At 27.7% G+C, this 23,907-nt stretch overlaps 1 protein-coding gene across 1 annotated transcript; it reads left to right on the top strand.

Moving 5' to 3' along the window:
• Positions 1-8,803: 8,803 nt before the first annotated feature.
• On the top strand, positions 8,804-10,258 carry LOC136074096 (uncharacterized). The gene has a single exon (XM_065786395.1). The coding sequence runs from the start codon at positions 8,804-8,806 to the stop codon at positions 10,256-10,258; it is 1,455 nt and encodes a 484-aa protein (XP_065642467.1).
• The last annotated feature ends 13,649 nt before the right edge of the window (positions 10,259-23,907 follow it).

The following is a 23,907-nucleotide window of genomic DNA, read 5'->3' as shown; positions in this document are numbered from 1 at the left end:
CTAGTGCTTGGATTAAACGAGTCGAGCCGAAAAAGAAATGATGAAGATGACGATGTAAGTATTGGTGAAGAGTCTATTGGATTAGAAAAATTGAATATTGCTACACATTTTAGATTAAACAGTAGAGATAAAAATAAACCATGACCACTAGTTATTGAGCTAGTTAATTTATCATATCAGTAACAATTTTTAAGTGTTGCTAGAGAATTAAATAAAGTCGAAGCATATAAAAATAAATTAATTACCAATCCAGATCTAACGTATAGAGAAAGAGCTAGCCTTAAATTGCTACTTGGTGAAAAAATTGATTAAATAAACTAGAAGAAGATAAAAGTTCGACATTTCAATACGTTATCAGAAACGATATGTTGCAGAAAATTGAAATTAAAAACCAACAAAATATTTGAAGCAACATCAAGATTAAGATCTAAACTCAGTGAAATAACGTATACTTGAATGCAACTTCATTAAAAAATAACTTCGATGAAGTAATCAAAGTTATTAACTCAAACAAAACTAATGTAGTCATGATTTGTGAAACTTGGTGGAATAATGTATCAGTAATTAATATCAATGGATAAACCTTATTTAGAAAAGACAGAGATGTTGGTAGAGGTGGAGGAGTACGTATATATATATAAAACAATATAAAGGCTTATGAAATATCAGAAAAATGTTTAAAAAACCCTAATAGAGAAAAAATCTGGTGTGTTATTGAATTAGGAAATAAAAAAATATTATGTAGTAGTATCTACAGAACCGAAAAGAGCAACAAAATATAAGTAACTGTATCAACATCACAAAGTGTTATTAAATTTGCTCATTCAAAGAAACTATCAAATAAACATTTTGGAATCCTTATTTGTGGGGATTTTAATTTCAAAGCAATTAGGTGGACGGAGGATTATTATGGCAAACTAACTTGCGAGTCTGATAACAAAGCAAAAATACTTTTAGAGTGTTTAAATAATTGCTTCATGCATTAGAATGTGATTGAATCAACCTTTCAAAATAACATAGGAGATGAAATGAATGTACTTGGTTTGATTTTATCTAAAAATAAAAGAGAGTTAATAAACTGGTAAACCTTTTATCATTGGTAGGTATTAAACATGGTCATCACATTATTAGATTTAACTACAGTCATACAGAAAAGTGTATTGATAACAGTGTGTTTAAAAAAGACAAGTTCATTTACAATCGAGGGAAATTCTATGAATTAAATAACTATTTCAAAAATTATAAACTGAAATAATGAATTTAAAGGTTTAGAAACAAACAAATGTTACAAAAAAATGGCTAAGCCGTTACGAAGATGGATGTAAACTTTTTATTCCGATCATTATAGTGGGAAATATTCAAACTAACACAAAACATTCCTGAATAAATAAAGAATTGAAAGCGTCGTCAAAAGAGAAAAGAAAAATATGGTTGAAATGCAGAGGGAAGAAATTCAGAGACATTCATTTACTTGCAAAATACAAAGACATAAACAGGACATTAAAAAAAAGGTTAATCAGAAAATCAAATATTTTGAATATGGTCTTGCTTTAAATTCGAAATCTAACCCCAAGAAAGTTTATGCATATATAAATAATAAAACTAAAGTCAAAGAGAATATAAGAGCAATCCAACTAAAAAACGGTAGTATTGTAACAGATTTAAAGGTAATTGCAAATAAATTAAATGGGTATTTTGCATAAGTATTCATCAAACCGCAAAATTCATCTGTTCCAATCATAGATATAGAAACACAAACTTTCTGTAGGAACCGAGATTTTAATGTCTCCGTTGCAGAGGAATACTTAAGCAAATTGGATACTAATAAAGCAACTGGAATGGAAAATGTTCACCCAAAAGTTTTAAAGGAGTGCAAATATGCTTTAGCCAAACCCCAATCATTAATGTTTAATAAATCCTTTGAAGCAAGTAAACTCCCAAAGTTATGGTCATGAGCTAATATCATTCCGCTGTTTAAAAACGGTAACAAGTTAGACCCTAGCAACTATAGACCTGTACCTTTAACATCTGTAGTTTGTAAAGTCAAAGAAAGAATAGTTAAGGATAAAATGATGAAATATTTAGAAGATAACAAGCTTATCAATAAAAACCAACATGGATTTTTAATAATAAAAGTTGTGTGACGAACCTATTAGAGTCTCTATATTTCATCACAAATTCAATAGACAATTGTTGGGATGTGATCGTTTTGTTTTTAGATTTTGCCAAAGCGTTTGATTCGGTTGATCATGAAAGATTATTGTTAAAACTAAATGCTCTTGGTTTTAAATCAAAATTATTTGATTGGTGCCAAGGATTTTTAAAACAGACTTCAAAGAGTGGTGATATAAGATAATACATCTGAATGGAAAAAAGTTGTGAGTGGATAACCACAAGTATCAGTTCTAGGACCATTATATGTAGCCTATATTAATGCAATCTACAATGAAACAAAATCAAGCTGTAAACTCTTTACTGATGACACAAAAATCCTTAGAGCAATTAAAAATGATAAAGATATAATTGAACTTCAACAAGATATAGACGGAATAATGGTATGATCTAATGAGTGGTTGATAAAGTTCAACCAGCAGAAATGTAATATTATGGTAATTGGAAATAACCATCGCAAATTTTCAATGAACAATACAGTTATAGTGTACTCAAGTTTAGAAAAAAAAATAGGTGTGTACGTTTCTGAAGATTTAGGATGGAAACACCATGTATATAAAGCAGTAAATAAAGGAAATCAAAAGCTTGGTCAGATCAAACATACTTTCAAATTCTTAGATGAAAAAATAACGAAACTCTTGTTTATAGCTTTAGTTCGTCCAAACTTAGAATATGCAGCTTCCATCTGGAATCTTTATAGGCAGTATGATAAAGATAAACTTGAGAGTGTTCAACAGAGAGCTACTAACGGGTGATGCGGAAGTTCTCGGACAAAATAAAAACGTCATTAACTTATTCATAAATAAAAAAAACAAACTACTATTATATTTTTTTTGAATAAAGCATTTATCTTTTAATAAAAATATATTATTTTTTATATAAAAAATACCACCATCTGCAATTGATCTCATTTTTGCTTTGACGCCTTTCATATGCGACTGTAAAAAGTTTAAATCAATTTCTTGTAGTTTTAGTTTAATGCGATCAATCAAAACTTGCTCTGTTGAAGCTTGCTCAATCTCCCTCGTAAACCGTCTGTGCCAAATGTCCTAAAAAATTTTAATTGGTCGTGCTTGAAGCACATTTGGGGGATTGGATTCTTTATCAACGTAATAGACATATTGGTCCATCCAATTTAGAGAATCTTTAGAATAATGATAACTTGCTAAATCTGGCCAAAATAAATAGTTAAAGTCTCCATGATAATTGTGAATAAATGGAAGAAGTCGTTTTTCTAAACATTCATTAATATAGAATTGATGAATTGATCGCTACAGCCTTGGAAGTGCGAAACAATGGCTCGGACATACCACGGTCAGATATGGCTACCCACATTAATAAATTTTTGGAAATTTCTCTTTTCCTATAAAACGAACAGTTTCTGGGCATGTCTTTTTGTTGTTTGTGTAGTATCCAGAATTTCCAGGCATGTTGTCCCCTGCAAAACAAAAAAATTATTTTTCTTCATCGATGACTAGAAGCGATTTTGTGTTATAGAGTTTATAACTAGTTTCCTGCTTCTTTTTTTTGCCTTTATTTGTTGTTCTATAGTGTATTTTGGAGTCTTTTCACGTTTTCTATATTTAATATTCATTTTTTTTAACTGACGACCAATTGTCGATTGATTTACACCGAATTTAATACCTATTTTTTTCTGACTGACCCCTTTTCGATTGTTGACAAGTCTCGTTAATTCGGCTTTCTTTTCTCTAGTCCAGAATGTCGGACGACCAGGGTGCTTTCTATCAGAAAGCGATGGAACAGTTTCAAGTCTTTTTAGGTTATCATATATTGTACTTCGAGCAAATCCTTCCTTTCCAAAATGATTTACGATTTTTTTTTTTTTTTAATATTAGGTTTATTTACAAAAAACATTTTTAGTCGCTTTTGAAAAGATTCTCGTTCAGCTGCATTTAATCTCATTTTAATTAATTGTGTTTCAAATAATAAAGTTTATATTTTATAGAACGTTTATGCGTACGGATAAAACCACGAAAACTAATTATTATGATCAAATAATGAAATTAGGATTTGTCCGATTACTTCCGCATCACCCGTTAGAATAGAAAGTTAAGAGGATATAGCTATGAAGAGAGATTAAAAAAATTGTTTTTACTATCTCTGGAGAATAAAAGAAGAGGTGATATGATACAAATGTTTAAGTATTTGAAGGATACGATATCATAGATTTTCTCATAAAACCCAAAATGCTAGCAAAGTCTATAAAACTAGAGGCCACAATAGTAAACTAAGAAGACAATGTACTGGAAATATTAAATAAGTTTTTTCAGCAATAGAGTGGTAAATGACTGGAACAAACTTAAACAAGACACAATAAATGCAGTTTGCACCAATTCAACCAATTCAAAAATAAGTTGGATTTTTGAATACTAACTTTTATTATTTTTGTGTATTACAACTGTTAAGGTGGCTACCCACTATTTAAATAAAAATTTTTTTCCCTTTATATTTAAACATTTTTTCATTAACTCAAAAATAGCATATTTTCTAACAAGGATAACTAGTTGCAGAGTTTTCCAAGTTAAGTGAAACTTTTCAAAAACCTTGCTTCTTATATGAACTGTGTGCTGAGTCAAAAATAAAACTGATACTTTTATTTAATTCTCTGAAATTTACAATTTAGTATAAATCCCTAAAAAATTACCCAACTTTGACCAAATGACCAAAAAATGACCAATGACCAATGACCAAAAAATGACCAATGACAAAAAAATGACCCCATTGACCCAAATTTTAATTTGAATGGGATACCATAATATATATATTTTTGGCTCATCAAATTCTTTTAACTAAGTTTTACCTCTGTAAAAAATTTCAAACAAAAATATTGAACAAAACCAAAGATATCTTTGTTAGAAGGTAGAAAATCTTTAAATGGAGAAAAACGCATTGGAAAAAAAATTTCGAAAATAAAATGCTCCAAATTCAAATATGGTCTGATTTTAATACTTTTGACTAATGTCACTTAGCTCGGGAATAACTTAACTGTGTAGATAAGAACTTGGTTAAAGGTATAGTAAAAATATGGAGAAAAAGTGCATATTAGTTCTGGAGGAAAAAAGTTCTAACTGTCACTAAGGCCGTTGCTAAGGAACTTTTGGATGTTTGCCCCTTTTTAAGGAACAAAATGAGGGCAAACTTATAAATTTTCTTCCATTGTCATATATTTTATTGTTTATAAAGGTTAAAACTTCCAAAAAATAGAAAGAAAATTTTTTTTTTTTTTAGACTGTTATTAGTGGGTAGCCACCTTAAAGTATAAACTCTACGCAGTTTGCACTCATCACTTTTGAAGTGTTCAGCGCTATTATACTATATTATATTATGTTATATTATATTATATTTTATCATATTATATATATATATATATATATATATATATATATATATATATATATATATATATATATATATATATATATATATATATATATATATATACACAACAATATGTATAAACTATTATATTAAACAAACAATTATTTGTGTGTGATTGGTTCAATAATTTATTAACAGATATTATAGTTTTAAATACTTGTAATGTGTATTCAATAACACACAAACACAAACACACATGCAAACACGCAAACACGCATTCACACTTATAAAAATAGTTTTATGAAATGGTTTTAAATATTTTAACGGTTAATAGAGCAGTGGCTAGCGTGTTTGCCTCAGAAGCTAGAGATCCTTGTTTTAATGCCACCTCTGGGCAAGTTTATGATATCGGTAAGAAAGAAAACGTGAACTTCATTTTAAATGCTCTTTTGCCGTGGTTTTTATTGATAATATAGATAATATAGATAAGTAATAAAAGATAAGCTTTAATAATATAGATAAGTAGCTCTTTGATAATATACATAAGTTTTGATAATATAGATAGTATAACTGAAACTTTTCACGTTTTTATTTTATATACTGTTTTAATGGTAAAAACTTACAATACTGAAAAATTTTACAACCAAATTATTTGTTAAGTTTTTTTTTTTAATGGCATTTATATTTATTATATACAAGAAACTTTTATGATTTATCTTAATACTTCAGTCAATGATAGCTGGTAAATTTTTGAGCATTTCTTTATTTTTGATTTATTGGTGATTTTTAATCAATCTCTATACTTTGTTCAATGTTTGAAATGAAAAATCTAAAATGTTAATAATAAATTAATAAGTAATAATTATATAATAATAAAGTTAAAAATTATCTATATCTCAACAAATCTTCTAACTTTATTTTACTTTTTGTTTCTTTTAAAATGTTTTAAATATTGAACTGAGCTAAAGCTAGAGTATTAAATAAAAGTTTGTTATCGGTGATAAAGTTTTACCGGTTCAATTAAAAAAAATAAAGTTATCAACATAATTCATAGACATCATATTTAAATGCTAGAGAAAGACAATTTAAATTGTTAAAACAATTATTATATGTAAATGGAAAACATCCATTTACATACAATAATTGTTAAAGAACAAAAACTAACGTCTTGATGACAAAATACTGAACAAACAACTCAAAACAAAAATACTAAGTACTAAGGTGGAACAAGCTTAGCTTTTTTAGTGCAAGTAAATTTAAACAATCAAAAATTAATCTATCTTGGTAAAAACAATAAATACTTTTAAGGCCTCTGTTAACATACTTAATGTTGTTAAAGAGCTTAGTTATTTAATCGAATAAAGCATTGACATTATTTCTTTTATTAAAATCTTCAGCTCAGATCGTTATTGTGTCTCTAATTTTTGTGTCTGGGATGCAAAAACTTATGAAAAATTTTAATTTATGTTTACTATATGAGGTGGTCAAAATAGGCTTTTGCATATAATTATGTATTTAATAATTTGGTGATAGTTTGAATATGATAATTAATTTAATGAATTTAGGCATGTTCATAGAAAAATTTGAAACCTAGCATGTCTTCAAAACAAGTATATATTGAATGTTTAAAAAAACTTATCAATATACCCATTGATAATGCGTCGTCTTGGGGACGTTCATTGGACGACTTACAGACATCTAGACGACCATAAGACGACCGTAAGACGTCCGACAGACATCCGACAGACGTCTGACAGACGTACCAAGGACGATGCGTGCCCGCTGTGTAACAAAAACTTCAAAAGAGTTCAACTAATCTTCTTTTGAAATAAACCTTGAGTCTATACCTAGTCGGCATATCTAGATATGCCGACTGAATTTGCATCGAGTGTCGCTATATATAGCGACACTCGTTGCAAATTCAGTTTCAATATATGCTTTTAAGTCTATGTATGTACACTTCTTTGAATGCTCAAACTGTTTTAGTGAATGTACGTATAGTCCGCTGCAAGATTTTTTAATGATTATTCAAAAAAAAAAAAAGAAATAATAAAATAAAAAATAACATTGGATAACAAAAAAAATATAAAACATAAAAATAAATATAAAAATAAACACACATTTTAATGCTTTTTTTAAATTTGTGCTTTCGTTGTACTAATTTTTTTTTTACTTTATATGCATTCAAAACTAATTAAACTGTTTTGGCTGACTTTGATGTCTACAATTAGCACGGATACTGATAAACCCAACCTAGCTGACCCAAGAGCACTAACTATATGGGGTGACAGCGTACACATTAAGGTACCCTCTGATGCAAATTTTAAAATTTTTAATTTTGTCCAAGGAAAATAATATAATTTAATGCTCAAATTAAATTAAATTTTAGCTTTATAATGCAACACTAAAAGCACCTGCAGAATAAGAACCAATTTATATAAATTGATAAACTATACTGTAAAAGTAGCATATGGCCGCAGCAAGCTGAAAAAAAAAATAAAAAAATAAATAAATAAATAAAAAAAAAATTGATTTGATATTGTACAGGACGTTTCAAAAATATATATATATATATATATATATATATATATATATACATATATATATATACATATATATATATATATATATATATATATATATATATATGTGTGTGTGTGTATATACTCTTCCTGATGATCCAGCAATGGTGAAACTTCAAGTAGAAGATGAAAGTTAGATAAGTGTTTTTTACTAATTTATATATATATATATATATATATATATATATATATATATATATATATATATATATATATATATATATATATATATATATATAATTAAATTTTAGAAAAAACAACTTTTAATGGAACTTAAAGTTTCATGCCTATCGGCAATCATCAGCCATGAAGTACTTCATGGTACTCAATGGTACTTCATGGCTGATGATTGACGATAGGCATGAAACTTTAAGTTCCATTAAAAGTTGTTTTTTCTAAAATTTAATTATAAAACGCTCTGTTTTTGAAAAAATATATTTTTTCTTAAATATTGAGCACTTTACAACAATCAAGAGTTTAGCATTTTTAATACTAGATCATACAACAGCAATATATATATATATATATATATACATATATATATACATATATATATATATATGTATATGTATATATATATATATATATATATATATATATATATATATATATATATATATATATATATATATATATATATACATAATAACCAAAATGATCTTCTTAATCTTGGTCCAAACTTTGTACCTTCTTTAAAACATATCCCTTATATGGATATTATCGCCACAACAGAGTCGTTTTCTTTAAAGCAAGAAAACAACAACAGAATTGAAAATGCGCAGGATTTGAGAAAAAATGTTTTAAAAGAGCTTAAAATGGGTAAAAAAATTAGTCAAAACTTAACAAGAGAGCAAAGAAAAGCTCTTAAGGAAATTAAGGAAAACAAACTTGTCGATATATATCTGTTTGATAAGGGTAATGGGTTTGTGAGAATTGAACACGAAAAGGCTTTAGAAAGAATTCGCGATCAAATTGGTCAAACAAAGGTTTTAAGTGAAGATCCTACTTCTAGTTATGCTATAAAAATTAAAACCTATATCTCACAACTTAATAAAAAACAAAGATTTTCAAAAACAGAATATGACAGTATATATCCAAGTGATCCAATCCCACCTCGTATGTATGGTCTAATTAAGGCTAATAAGCCTGAAAAAGCTTACCCTATGAGAATAGTTGTATCAACTATCGGCACACCTAATTATGGAATATCTAACTACTTAGTTAAAGCAATACAACCTATCTTAAATAAAAATAAAACACGTTTGAAAAATTCTTTTGATTTTATTAACAAAGCAGACTCATGGAATGTAGACGAAAACGAAGTTCAAGTTTCATTCGATGTAATAAACCTTTATCCATCAATTCCACTTAAAGAAGCTACTTTAATTCTTATAGATCAATTAAATAAAGATGATTCCTACAGATGTTCTACCAAGCTTACTATATCAGAAACAAAAACACTTATAGAGCTTTGTTTACATCGTTGCTATTTTTTGTGGAACAACGAGATCCATGAATTGGAGAATTCTGGTCCTATTGGTCTTTCATTCATGGTTGTATTGGCAGAATCTTTTCTGCAACATCACGAAGAAAATGCCTTCAAAATTGCAAAGAATCCTCCTCTTGACTTAAAATCCTATCTAAGATACGTCGATGATAGCCATGCTAGATTTTCAAACATCCAAGAAGCAGAGAAATTCAAAATAATTTTAAATAAACAACACCCTGCAATACAATACACAATTGAGACAGAAAACCATAACAAAACTCTGAATTTCCTAAATATAACAATAATAAATAACAGCAAAGGTAAGTATGAGTTTAAAGTCTACAGAAAAGAAGCCATTACAAATATTCAAATAAAACCGCACTCGAATCACGACCCCAAAATTTTATGCGCAATATCCAAAGGTTATGTTCACAGGGCATACTCCATATGCAGTGTTACACATTTAAAAAATGAGATAAACTTTCTTATTCAAGTTTTTAATGAAAATGGGTTCACCGAAAGCCAACTAAAAAGTATTGCAAATCAAATTAGGAAAAAACGCTACGTAAAGAACAATGAAATTCAATCCGAGAACAATGCTTTCCCAACAGTATCATTACCGTGGATACCTTCACTATCACTAAAGTTAAGGATAAAATTTAGAAAAGTTGGCTAAAGAGTAGATTTTAAATCAAATCCTAATTTAAGAACAATATTAACATGTAAAAACAAATCTAGATTGCCCCTAAATAGCCAGCCTGGTACATATTTAGTTGAATGCAATTGCTCGAAAAAATATGTAGGAGAAACAAAATTACAAATTAAAACAAGAATTCAACAACACCAAAAAAGTTTAAATGATGGCAAACATCATCAGTCAGCAATTGCAACACATAGCAAGTTTTGCTCTGAAAAAATAAATTCGGAGAAAATTAAAACTCTTAAAGTTGAAACAAAAAAAATCGACCGTAAAGTACGAGAAGCACTCGAAAAACAGAGGCACCAATGTTTCCCATCGAATGGCGGAATAAATCTCGATAATGGGCAATTTGTTAAAACTAAATTTTGGACTCCATTTTTATATTCTTGCGTAACGAGAAAAGAAGCCATTCAACTGCTGACGTCAGTTAAATTTTTTTTTTTTTTATTAAACTGTGTTTTAACGTTCAAAAAATTTTGTAATATTTTACGAGCTGATGATGCTGGTATTCATAACCCACTGAAAATTTCTCAAAATAAATTATTATTTGTATAAAGAGAATTCATATTGTTTGAAGTTTTCTTATTAATATATAAATATATACATACATATATATATATATATATATATATATATATATATATATATATATATATATATATATATATATATATATATATATATATATATATATATATATATATATTATTAATGTTACAGAACAATACAAACATTGTATTGTCCTATTGTATTGTTATACATACAATCACATTGACTAAGTCTATGTAAGTGTCTGTATAACAATACAATAGGACATTTACATACACTCACATAGATTAAGTCTATGTGAGTGTATGAAGGTGTGTATGTGTATTTCTGTATGCAAACAAAATTTTTTTATTTAACTTTTAGATAAGTGTAATTATTTTATCTTTTATTTATTAAACCTTTATAATTTTTTAAACTTTCATACTTTGTTATGTTTATTAAATAAATAAACAAACTAAGACATGTAGTTTTATCCTGAGTTGTAAATCTTAAAAAGTCTTTTAAAACCTCGATCTCACAGTACTATTTATAACTTGTGTTTGACCTTACCCAATTAGGGTTATACAAGATTGAAAAAAAATTGTACTCTTACACATAAAAAAATATCTTTGTTACGTAATCATCTTTAATTTGCTACATATAAATATATATAATATAAACGTCCATTTCCAATAAGCATAAGACGTATTTTAGAAAATACGTTTTAACATGTGGTTTAAACGTATTAAATACGTCTTGTGCCAACTGAGATGTATACTTTTAAACTAGTCAATAATAAACTAGGCTTTTAAATCAACGATAGTTGCCTAAAGTATTATTAGTATGTATTTGATAACTTAATTGTTATTATAGTTATAAAGATAAATTTAAAAAAAAATTGTTTGCAAGATATAGCCAGAATTAATGTTAGCAGTAATTTTGTTAAAGACTGATCTAAAATCAATACCATGCATATGATTACTTTGTTTATAGCTTTACTTACCCTACACAACTCACATTAAAGTATTTGTATAAAAAAACTGCTCAAAAGTTAAAATATCAAGCTGGCGTGAAACTTTTATTAACATTATTATGTTTCAAGCTAGAAACTAGAAATAGTTGCTTCATTAGTCAACGACACTAAAAATATGTTTTCTAATGTGCGCTGACTTACTCTGGTTGCATTCGCCAACTTCTCAACCGGTGCCTGTTTGTCAGATCCTTAAGTTTAAACAATGTTATGTTTAATGTATTAAGAGGAAAATTTACTCAATGATTTGAACTATATTATCTGTGTAATTTTGTTGTTATTAGGCATAAAATAAAACGCTTTTACAATGACTTACTTAAGTATTTAATATTGACTTCAAATTATAAAATGTCCTAATAGCAATGTTTTAGTTTTTTTATTGCTTCCTTTTTTTGCAGATCTTTTGCTACGATTTTACTCAACATGTTTTATTATTTATCTTGAAGATGTGTCTGACGTCTTCAAGTTATTCAATCAAAAGAGTTTTATGAAATGATAAAGTATTTCAAATATCAAAAAATTAATGAAAAGTTTTCGATGTTTAAATAAAAGCTTATAACATTTATAAAATATCTAAAATATATCAAAAAAGGTACAACAATAAAAAAAGTCTTTAATATCGGTTTCAAATAAAAATGGACAGCTGTGTTGTAGGCTACATATTTATGCCAAACTTATTTTATAAAAAAGATTGTAAACTTTATTGTAAAAGTTAGATAAATATGAGAATGTTAAGATTTTTATTAGACTTTTTATGAAATCTAAAATAAAATTCAATTAGTTTTAAAGTAAACATAACAAAATAATTATAAGGTAGTTTTAAGAGCCGTGTGGTTTAACCCTTTCGCGACTGAGTTAAAAACAGTTATATGACTGGCGTAAAATAACGATCTAGGATCATGATCAATTAAAAGAGTATAAAATGAAAACTACAAGTCAGAATTTTGCAAAAAAAACCTTGTTTTTTTTGGCAAAGAATTTCCTTTCAGTAAATTAAAAAACTTAAAAAATTTTTTTATTATCTTAGTAACGTGATCAAAATATAAGATGTTGAAATTAACAAAAATATATAGTTTCTCTATGTAACCTTAAACAAGTAAAGAAGAAATACGTAAACATATTACGTAAACAGTTTTTGATATTAAATAAATGAGACATTTATAGTGGTGATCAAACGAAAAAAATTTTCATCACTATCATTGAAAAAAAATCAAGGATCTCATTTATGACAGTATATTTATTATCTATTTTTGTCATTTTTTAAAATTGATTTTTGAGCAACCTATAAATGCAATTAACAAACGGTTTGAAGCATTAACTTTAGAAATTTTCACATTTCAAAGATAAGTAAAAAGATTTCCCCAATAGCCATAGATGATTTGAAATATTATAACCGCATGGCGGTTCACAATTGTTTATGAACCGCCATGCGGGTCACTCGTCATTTAGAAACAAATTTATGAACCACCATACGGGTCACTCGTTACGAAAAGGTTAAGTTGAGTTACAAACAAGCTCATTTATATAGAATTCACATAAATCTTAAGCAAAACTGTTGCTAACAGAAGCGTGTCAAACACTTTTAAACTTTTCAGTTTATTTATTCTAATAACTTAAACGTTTAATAAATTAAAAAGAGATTATAAAATAATTACGTATTAAAAAAGTTTCTTCGGTTGTTTTTTTTAAGCCCAATTTAATAGTAACTAATTTAAAAAATATAATTGACAGTGAAATGTTGACTTACTAAAGATAATCTTTAGTACTTCCATGTTTAAATGCTTCTATGGTTCTATGGTAACACACATTTCAAAAATGAATATTACATTTATAATATATATATACATATATATATAATATGTATATATATAATTAGGAACCGCCATCTGTAAGAATCAGACAGAGCTCTTTAGTAAGACTATTTTAGGCTTTTTTGTATTTTTTTAATATGCTGTAGCTACTCATACAAAAAGATTACACTTAATCTTTATTATAAAGTTAATTTGATTTCAAGATATTGGATTGAAAAGTTAGACAAACTCTTTTAGAATTATTGACCAAATGGTGTCAAACCCATTTTCAAACTTGAAATTAGACCAATGCCAATACTTTGACATGGTGATTTTATTATTATATATTAGCTAGTTGAGACCTAAAAATAGAGAAAAAGTATATGGTTGGGAGGTTGCTTGTTTATTTATTAACATGTTACAACTAAAAATCCGGACAATCTTCGAACATAAATAATATTATAATAACATATTTAACAAAATAAAAAAATATTATTTTTTTATCAGTCCATTTCGCCGAACACGATCAACTCTTATAGAGGTGCTCTCCCCAAGCCTATGTACGCAATTTTGATCAATTTTTTTTAATACACAACTCTATGCAATTTCATAGTTGGCGGAAATTTTTATAAAGCTTGCGGAAACTCTTATAAAGGTTATTAACGAAAATTTTCATAAAGTTGGAGGAAACTCTTATAAAGATGCTCTCCCCAAGCCTATGTACGCAATTTTGATCAAATTTTTTTTATTCACCAATCTTTTAATTTCAATTCTAAATCCTCGATTTGACGCAATTTGTGCATATAAGCAGGGTTCATATCTCAATGCACAAAATCGATATGTTCGTCTTTAGTTAAACTTGTACTATGTCTGAATTGTATGCGGTGGCTAGATGAGGCTAGAACACTATATCGTTGCTTTAAATAACCTCATTGATAAACTTTTTTAATTCAACCAGGCATTTGGAAGTGCACACATCCTTATTGACTGCTTTATCCGAAGTTGCAATGTAATGCTGTGAGACTCCTTTCTCAGAATAGGCTAATAATTAAAACTAATACCAATAATTATTATGGGCAAACTAATAATTGTGGCTCATGTTTGCTTTTACTTTTGATCTTGACCTCATTAGGAGTTGCATTGGCATCAGTAATATACTATCCAGCGTTACCAGAAATCTCTGTGTTGTACAAAGGAAATTACCATTTGTCGTCAGTTATAATAAATTATTTTCCTGAAAAATGCAACCAATTTTGGCTCCAAAGGCGCACTGCTGTTTTCTAAGCCAATGTTCTTTTTTACGATTATTTTTTTTTCCGATATTGATTTGTGGTCTTTTTGTTGATAATTTTGTATATATACTGCTGGGAAATATTGAATCTTTGGCTTAGCTACGCTGCGAAACAATGTCTTTCTTATAATTCGCTTTTTTCAGTCATTTTATTTTTTGATAGGCATTTTTTTTGCATTCTGAGCACTTCTAACTTTTCGTTCTGGTCCTATATTGATCTTATTTCGGTACAGTACATGGTTGATATGTGGATGTTTTCAATGCGAAAATAATTAACCATAACTATATTGTTTTTTCTTTTAGGTGCAAATCCAAAAAAACGTATACTTGTTTACGGAGTGCCTCTTGATTATTCGATCTTTTAGACGTGTTTTATTAGGTTCTGAAAAAAAAGAACTATGGATTATTGTAGAGGAATAAATTTACTAAATAGTAGGTAGGATTATAAAATTATAAAACATTTTAAAATATATAAATTGAAGTTTGTCTGGATTTTTTCAAAAGTACGTAAAAATATGTTTTTTTGTTCATTTTTATATTATTCAAAGCTTTTGGTATTCTACAATTTTTTATCATTATTAAAAACTTCCATCTCGTAAAGTACCTAACAAATTAAAGGGTTAGTTCTGTTGGCGTTCCAGATAGGCAACTGTTTTTAAGAATTTATTTTACAACAACAATGTAACAACTAAACTGTAAAATTGAAATGAACAAAATATCAGTTTTTGTGTACTTTTAAAATATGATGTATAGAAAAGAAATATATTTATCATATATTTTTTTAAGTTCTCAACTAGGTCTCAACTAACAATATATAAGAATGAAATCAAATAAACATAGATCTATAAGCAGAGGCGATTCTACGAATAAAATAAGGCGGAAGGGATGGGGGGAGGGGTGAAATGTACCAACTAGCGTTTTTTTTTTTTAAAAAAAAGGTCTTAAAAACTAAAATTTGCCCCTCTGAATTGTGTCAAATAACCGACTAGCCTACTTAATTCGTAAAAAAACTGACTATTACCTTCCTTATGGAGGGAGGGGGGTTGAACCATCCCTACCCCCTTTGTAAAAGCACCTCTGATATAAGCATAATGCAAGATCCGTAATTATATTACGGATACTTAACCATATACTATTTTGTACATATATAAATTGTATATACAAAGCCATTTAACTTAGCGGGGTATTTGACTTTATTATGTTCAGAAACATAACATTTTAGAGCATTTAAAAAAAAAATTAAAAATCATTCATAAATATTCAATAAACATTGGAGCTTTTAAAAAACAACTATTTTCTTCTAATGATTTATAAACTTTAATTAATTATAAAGTTTATTTTTAAATATATACGAGCTGTATGTACTTACTATTTTGTGTTTTGTGTATATAAGGAAAAATAATTTATCCTGAGTCGTTTTAGAGTAAAAGTTCTAACGTACTTTTACTCTAAAACCTGTCAGTACTTATTCCATGCGCGAGTTCTTTAGTTATGGGGCGCCACATTTAAAAAAAAATAAAAAAAAAAAAAAAAATAATTATCCAACTTTTGATCTTGATCATATTGTAGCAAAAATAAATTGTTAGAAAAAAAAAAGTTCCACCAGAAACGTTTCGCATTTTCAAAACCACGACACCGTTGTGGTTTTGAAATTTTAAAATGTACAGTTATCAGAAAAAATTTTTAAATGTCAACATAATAACGGGGACAGTTAACAGACTAGTGAAACTTTTTTTCCTATTAAATATTACTCAGACCAATATATTTAGTAGCATTTTGTTATTACTAACACCTATTGCAGTAAATCATCTTAAAAAATAAGTTTAAAAGTGTAAAAAAATAGTAAATATGTATAACCTTTTCAACGCCAACAATAGCATTAAAGGTGTAATTGTGAAACTTTTCCAAATCATTTTACAAGCAATGTAATGAAACTTTGAAAAATTGATAAATAGTGTTTGAGTTTTTTTTTTTTTTTTTTTTTTTTTTTTTTTATTAACCTCCTCAAGGCGAAGAAGGCCACTACAGATGAGGAGGCTACTTAATAGTGGTTATAACCCTCTCTCAACTCTATAAATCCGAAACACGAACCTCGACGAACAAGGCCGCTGCGCGGAGAAACAAGTTGAGCGCGCTACTACCAGGGACGTGGTGGGGATCAAACTCGGAACCTCTCGCTTATACAGCGAGCGCTTTACCACTACACCACTACCGCATTTGCCTAGAACTCAGAAAAAAGCGGAAATATTGTCATAACCGAGTTGATCAAGTTTTGATAGTAATAAGAGTAGACTGCACTTGAATTTTATTTTAGATTTATTTTAAATAATAATTTAATGCATATAATATTTTAAATTTAATTTAAACAATATCATAATGTAGATACCAGGGGCGGATCTAAGGTACGGCATATTAGGCGACCTCCAAAGGAGAAATATTATATATCAATTAAGATGTAAATTAAGATTTAATAAATTACTTTCTACTTTATGGTTCAAACGGGCATTTTTTATTATTCATAGTTTTGGCAATGCTGAAGAGTAACTTAACTACGATAAGCGCGGGAGAGTTACAAACTTTGATTAGGCAAGTGGCTTTTTCATGCATTAGGTGAAATAAGTTTTGCCTAATCTAATCCCGTACGAGGTGTGTATTTTTAATCACTTTAACTAACGAAAGTTGAATTATGCCAAAAATTAGTATGAAACTAAGAGGTCAATCCACCTAATCTGATCTGGATCTAGACAAAAAGTCTGGAAACTAATTGTGCGACTTGAAAAAAGTAGATAAATAAGTCGATGAATTACTCAATGTTTTGCAGTTAGCATAGGTAAAGTTCTTAAAGTGCCTTATTTATGATGTCTGGCATTTGTTAATATGTACGAATGGATTTCGAGCAAAGCGATGTAGTTTTATTAAATGAAATTTTCAAGATGTTGTCTTATGAAGTAATTTCTGTATGCTTTCTGTAAAAAAAACCCTGCATTTATCTTAAACAAAATTTGTTTTCAGAAGCAAACAATAAAAGCTCGAAATGGGATAAACTTGTTAAGCTATTAACTGTTTATAATGATTTATTTACTTTATGCTATTATGCAATAAAGCAACAATTATGTTCAGTGAAGGTAACTTGTTGCTTTATCTGCAGTTTTATGAAACTGCAAAAAGTAAATAATATTTTGTTTTCTCTTTTTGTAACATAACAATATATGCTTGGCTTAGTGAATTACAAACTGCTAGCATAGTTTTGTGATAATGTTTGTATATGTAAACATAAATATATTTTTTATATAGATATATATTTTTTATATATTAATAAAATATAAAATATATATAACAATATAAAAAATATATGCATATACATCACAGCAGCTATATAAAAAAACTGCGCTCGCAGTTTGTTATTTACCAAGACATGCATACGTTTTTATAATGTTATTTTAAAAACATATGCTTATCTTAGTAAAGTACAAGCTGCTAGCATAGCTTTTTAATATTGCTGTTGTGATGTTTTTATATGTAAACATATTATTTTTAAATATAGGTTTTGTATGATGTCAATTATGATATAAGTTACGCTTTCTCCAGAATAAATACAACTGATTGATGTTGCCTAAAGCTTGATGCCTTAAAATAACTGTCAGTTATATTTATTTCTTATTAATCAGCCTTATTTTATTTAAATTTATACAGTTTATGGTTGGTGCCAAAATTTAGAAGTTTTAAGCACCGTTTAAGAGTTGTGTTTTTTATTGGTTCAGTTATTCGTAATGTGTTACCTGCAAGTTACCTTTATTTATTGAAAAAAAAAATCTAAAGGATTGTAAAGTTTGTTTTTAAATGTTTTGTTTGTATTACTTGAATTTATTTTAGATCAAATCATGTAACTGTTCATAAAAAAATATGTTTTTTAAAAAAAATCTGGAAATAAATTTTTTTGATTTATCATGGAAAGAGGCTTCTTTATGTAAAACAGCACTGGGCTCAAAAAGCCTAGATTCACTTCTACACTTCGCCTTAAAATGTTATATTTTATATGTAATCAAGGAATAAAAATGTGCAGGGAAAAGCAGTTTGCTAATTAATGGTGTATTTTTCTGTCATTTGCCTTCATTCGTTCTGCATAAAATATCGTACACATGCATAGGAAGGAACTTTGACGGGGTTCATGTAATTTAAACAAATACCTTCCAGACAGATACTCTTTCAGTCTTTATATTGTGGAGGTGGAGCATCAGCAAATATTCTGAGTTTAGTTTATACTCAATAAACAGAAATTTGACTGTACCATTTGTGTTCAGATATCAAATATGAGATATAGGTATAATTTCAATTTTAATTTATTGATATTTTTATGCAAAAATAATGACCTCAATTTAGTAGGGATTTTTAACATACATAATTTTAAAAAATTTGACTCAGTCATAAAACTCTAGCGTGCAAAGTAAATAGGGAGGGAGGTCATAAAAATAAGGTGAAGTGAGAATTTTTTTAAAATATGAATACGAGCAGGGTAGATGGGAAAAAATTCACAACTGATGATTGGTAGGGAGTGTTTTTTTGGCACCTGACAGAAGTTGTGCTAAAAGGATTAAAATAGCAAGTAAAAATTCTTAGCTATAGGGATGGGGTTGTGAGACTGATTAGGGTAGGGGGAGGGAGGTTTGAAATTTGCACAAAAAAATTTCGCCAAAGGACAAATAAATCCTAGATCCGCCCCTGTATACCGTTTATTTGACACATTAATAAATTAATGTATCAAATAAACGGGTGTTTTTTTTAATACTTTTTTAATTAACTTTTTATGACAATTTTTATTGTTAATTTGTGTGTAAATCTGTAACTATAGTTACATTTTAGCATTAACTTAAAAATTACAAGTATCGTACATGACACTTAAAACTCTTTTAATAATTATAATAAAAACTTTAAAAATAGTTAGTTGTTTTGTAGTGAATGAAGCTTTTGTTTGTATAATGTTGTACACAAACAAGGTTCGTGTACTGGTTGGAACACTTTGAGCCGTAATAGCCTGAGAAAAATAAGGAAGATTTAACTAGAAAGATTAAGTGTTAGTATCAGATTATTAAAATTGGATCATATTTCCTTATTCATATAGGTAGGAATAATGTTCATAATTAACACATTTTACATTTAGTGCTGTATGTGACATACAATTTTTAAAATAATCAAATAACTAAACTAGATTGTTATATATCATTGGAAAGTGCTTTATTACAGTATTCTAAAGGTGAAAAAATTATTAAAATGGAATAATTCTACAAAAAAGTTACAGCATTTTAAATGTCGAACTTTTGGTAAATGGATTTGTTGAAGAAACGGTGTCCAAATTTAGAGTTTTTCTTAACTTGTCATAACTTTGTCAATTTTTATCACAATTCAGAAATCTTGGTATCAAAAACGTATAAGGGGTGTTAAAAGAGCGTCTATAACACCCTTTAATATATTCAAAACCTAGATTTTTTTTAAAGAAAACTTTAATTTTTTTTAATGGAAACTTTTTAAATATTTTTTATATCTTATATACTTTACACATACTATTCAATGCTGTTTTATATAATAATATACATTTAAACATTATTAATGTTCAACGTTTATTATGATACGCCCTCCCCGGCTACCCGGGTGTACAGCTGAACTTAAGTCAAAGATTGTCAACTTTTTTGGTTGAGTTAGTAAGGTGTCTGGGTGAGCTTTTTTTTCATAAAATTTGGCAGGTAGCAAGAAAAAAGGTTTTTTCAGAAGTCTAAATATATTAGAAAAATGTCTCAGCATTTCTTTAATACATACCTGCTGCACAAACAAAAGGAAGTTTTAAACAACAATAAATTTATTTTAACCAAAATTTTACAAAAAAGATTTTATGCAGAATTAAAGATAAACTATTCTAGTATTTAAAAAATCTATGTTGATACAAATTTCTAAAAAAACAACGCAGCAAAACATATTCATACTATGCCACTCTTAAAAATACTGTAAAAAGCGTGCCACAAAATTTAGAATTGTTAATAAAATTCTGGCCGGAATTCCGGCTGGAATTTTATTAACAATTCTGGCAAATCCGGTTCCGGTCGGATTTCCAAATCTCCAATCCCGTACATCAGTAATAATAACCGAATATGGAAAAGATATCAGCATTTTTAGTGTATTTTTTTAAACTTCAACATTAAATTAGAGCACTTTTTGATGATTTTCAGACCTATGTTTTTATACAATTCTTAATCAGCATAAAAGTGTCTATCATAATAAATAATAATAGAAAGGAAGGGAGTGAGGGGGGAGGGGGAGGGGGAGAGCAACTGCAGTAACGCAATGCATTTTGTTTGTTTATGTAATTAAAATACATTATAATTAAATATATACCATGAAAATATTATAAAATAACTTAAATTAATAGTTAAAATAATACTATAAAGATTGTATTTTATTTTTTTTATAATTGTTTTATTTTTATTATATTTTGAAAATTCTATTTTTAGTAATATAGTTAAGATAAAAATAATATTTAGTACAGTTGGTTATATTAACTATAACTCTATCTTTTTTTTATTATAATCCTCCTTCATTATTTATATCATACAAATACGACTGCTTACCGAAAATATATTTAATAACCTGTAGTTAAATCTTCATAAATTATAAGGAAACTGACGATATGTATAAAGCAAACTTAAAAAAAAGGTACGCGTGCACAACTGTGTACTTTTTATTATTGCGAACATGGTTAAGACTGGCGAAAAATTGGCAAGGTCGGAAAAATTGGCACAGTGATGCCAATTGTAAAATGATCTTGGAAATCATTGGTACATGGTTAGCACCACTGGCGCGGTCAGTGGTGCAAATCTTGATCCAATAATAACTATGCATGGACCTGCATGAAGAGTTTGCTATGTAGTAACTGTTTTGCTATATAAAAGTGGTTTTCACAACTCTTAAGATGCCTCCACAATTACAATGTTTTATGGTGCCCCAGGTATCATAGTGCCCCACTCTTCCCTATTTAATTTTTTGTTTTAAAAACCTTATATCAAGTTGATTTTTACAAGATAGCTTTAGTCAACATATAACTAAAATATAAAACTTATAACATATAACATAGAACTAGTTTAAATCAACACACTTAACTTTATAGACTGTACACACACACATATAAATTACAATGGTTACATATTACAATGGTTTTAATAAAAAAAAGCTGTAACTTCATAATTTAATTAATTCATAACCTATAATAAAATTTTTATTATATTATATTAAATTTCAAATACTCACCGAATTCTTTACGAAAATACTGTTTTGGCACTATTCTGCATTATAATTTTTTTTATCATCGTTGTATTATAAAAAAAATATTTGATTTTGATTTAGTTTCATTCATATAAAATGAGTTTATTGATTGCTTTAGAACTACACATTCAGGGAAATTTTAGTGTAGGGAGGATGGGAGGGGTGTAGAGGAGGGGGGGTTCATTGAGAAAAATGGCAATTAAACATAAAAGCAAAAAATTGCATGACATAGCATTAAATATATAAAATATAAAGAATTAAAATAACAACGCAGGACAATAAAAAGTTTGCAGAATTACCGTGCAGTCAGCACTTTCTTCTAGGTATGAAAGTAAATAAAATGTTTTTATCTAAATATTAATACGCTAATGAATAGTGCGCATAGTTACGCCTAATGTTCGTGTTGTTAAAGACGGTTCTGTATTCTGTAAAACACACCATTTCTTAGTTTTTAAGTAGTTTCTATTAATTAGTTTCTATTTTTTATTAAATTTTAATAAAGCTAGGTATAAAAGTAAAAAATATTTTTCATTAAATTTTTAGTTGATTGTAAACATTTTATCTTTTATTATTTTTATTATATGTAAAAGTTATGTTTATTAAATAATTAAATAAACTATAACACGTAGTTTTGCGTTAAGTCTTAAATCTAAAACTCTTGAAATCTTTATCTTACAGAACTCTTTATAACTTAATTTGCGTTTGACCTCATCCAAGTCTTATCCAATCAGGGTTGAGCAAGATTGAAAAACGTATTGCAGAATTTTTCATAAAAAAATAACTTTGTTAAGTAATCGTCTTAAACTTTGTTAAATATAAAAATATAGAACATATAAGTGTCTAATCCCAATGCGCAAAAGACGTATTTTAGAATATAAGTTTAAACACGTCTTTTAAACGTCTTGAACACTTCTTGTTCATAATGGGATTTTAATTTTTAAACTAGTCATTAATAAACTGGGCTTTCAAATCAACTATAGTTGCTTAAAACCTTGCTAATATGTGTTTAATAACTTAATACTTAACTTTTATTTAAGTCATATATATGTTTAAATAAAATTGTTCAAAAAGTATAGGCAGAAGCAATGTCATCACTAATTTTGTTGAAAAATTCAAATTCCATACCGTGCATAAGCATATGCATTAGTTTGTTTATAACTTTACTTTCCCCACACAGCTCACATAAGAGTATTTGTATAACAAAACTGCATAAAAGTTAAAGTATCAATAAACTCTTTTTAACATTATAATTTTTCAAGCTCAAAACTAGAAACAACTTCTTCATTAGGTAACGTCACACAAAAAACTGCCCTCTTCCTTTCTTTTTTTCAATTTTAGACGGAACGCCGTAATGAACTGCAGGTCATTGTTTTCAACACTTTTATAGTGACATTTATTATTTATGCTATTGTTTTTGTATTGCACAGTTTTAAAATGTAAAATTTTAATTATTAGAAAGGAAAGTATACACTATACTTTGAAATATATTGTTTACATAGTTCTCTTGTTATTATGCATAATACATTCAGAGCTTAGTAAATAAATTAAAAGCAAAAAGTTTAAGGATCTGGTGAGCAGGTACCTGTTAATAAGTTGGCAACATAGTAAGTCAAAGCATATTAGAAAACACTGATGTAGTTTAAGTAATAAAAAAATACTACTACACCCTTAGAACAAG

This window comes from Hydra vulgaris, chromosome 01 (genome assembly GCF_038396675.1).
Source record: "Hydra vulgaris chromosome 01, alternate assembly HydraT2T_AEP".
Classification (NCBI taxonomy): domain Eukaryota; kingdom Metazoa; phylum Cnidaria; class Hydrozoa; order Anthoathecata; family Hydridae; genus Hydra; species Hydra vulgaris.
Note: the sequence above shows the minus strand (reverse complement) of the source record. Positions and strands in the feature narration are given on the sequence as shown.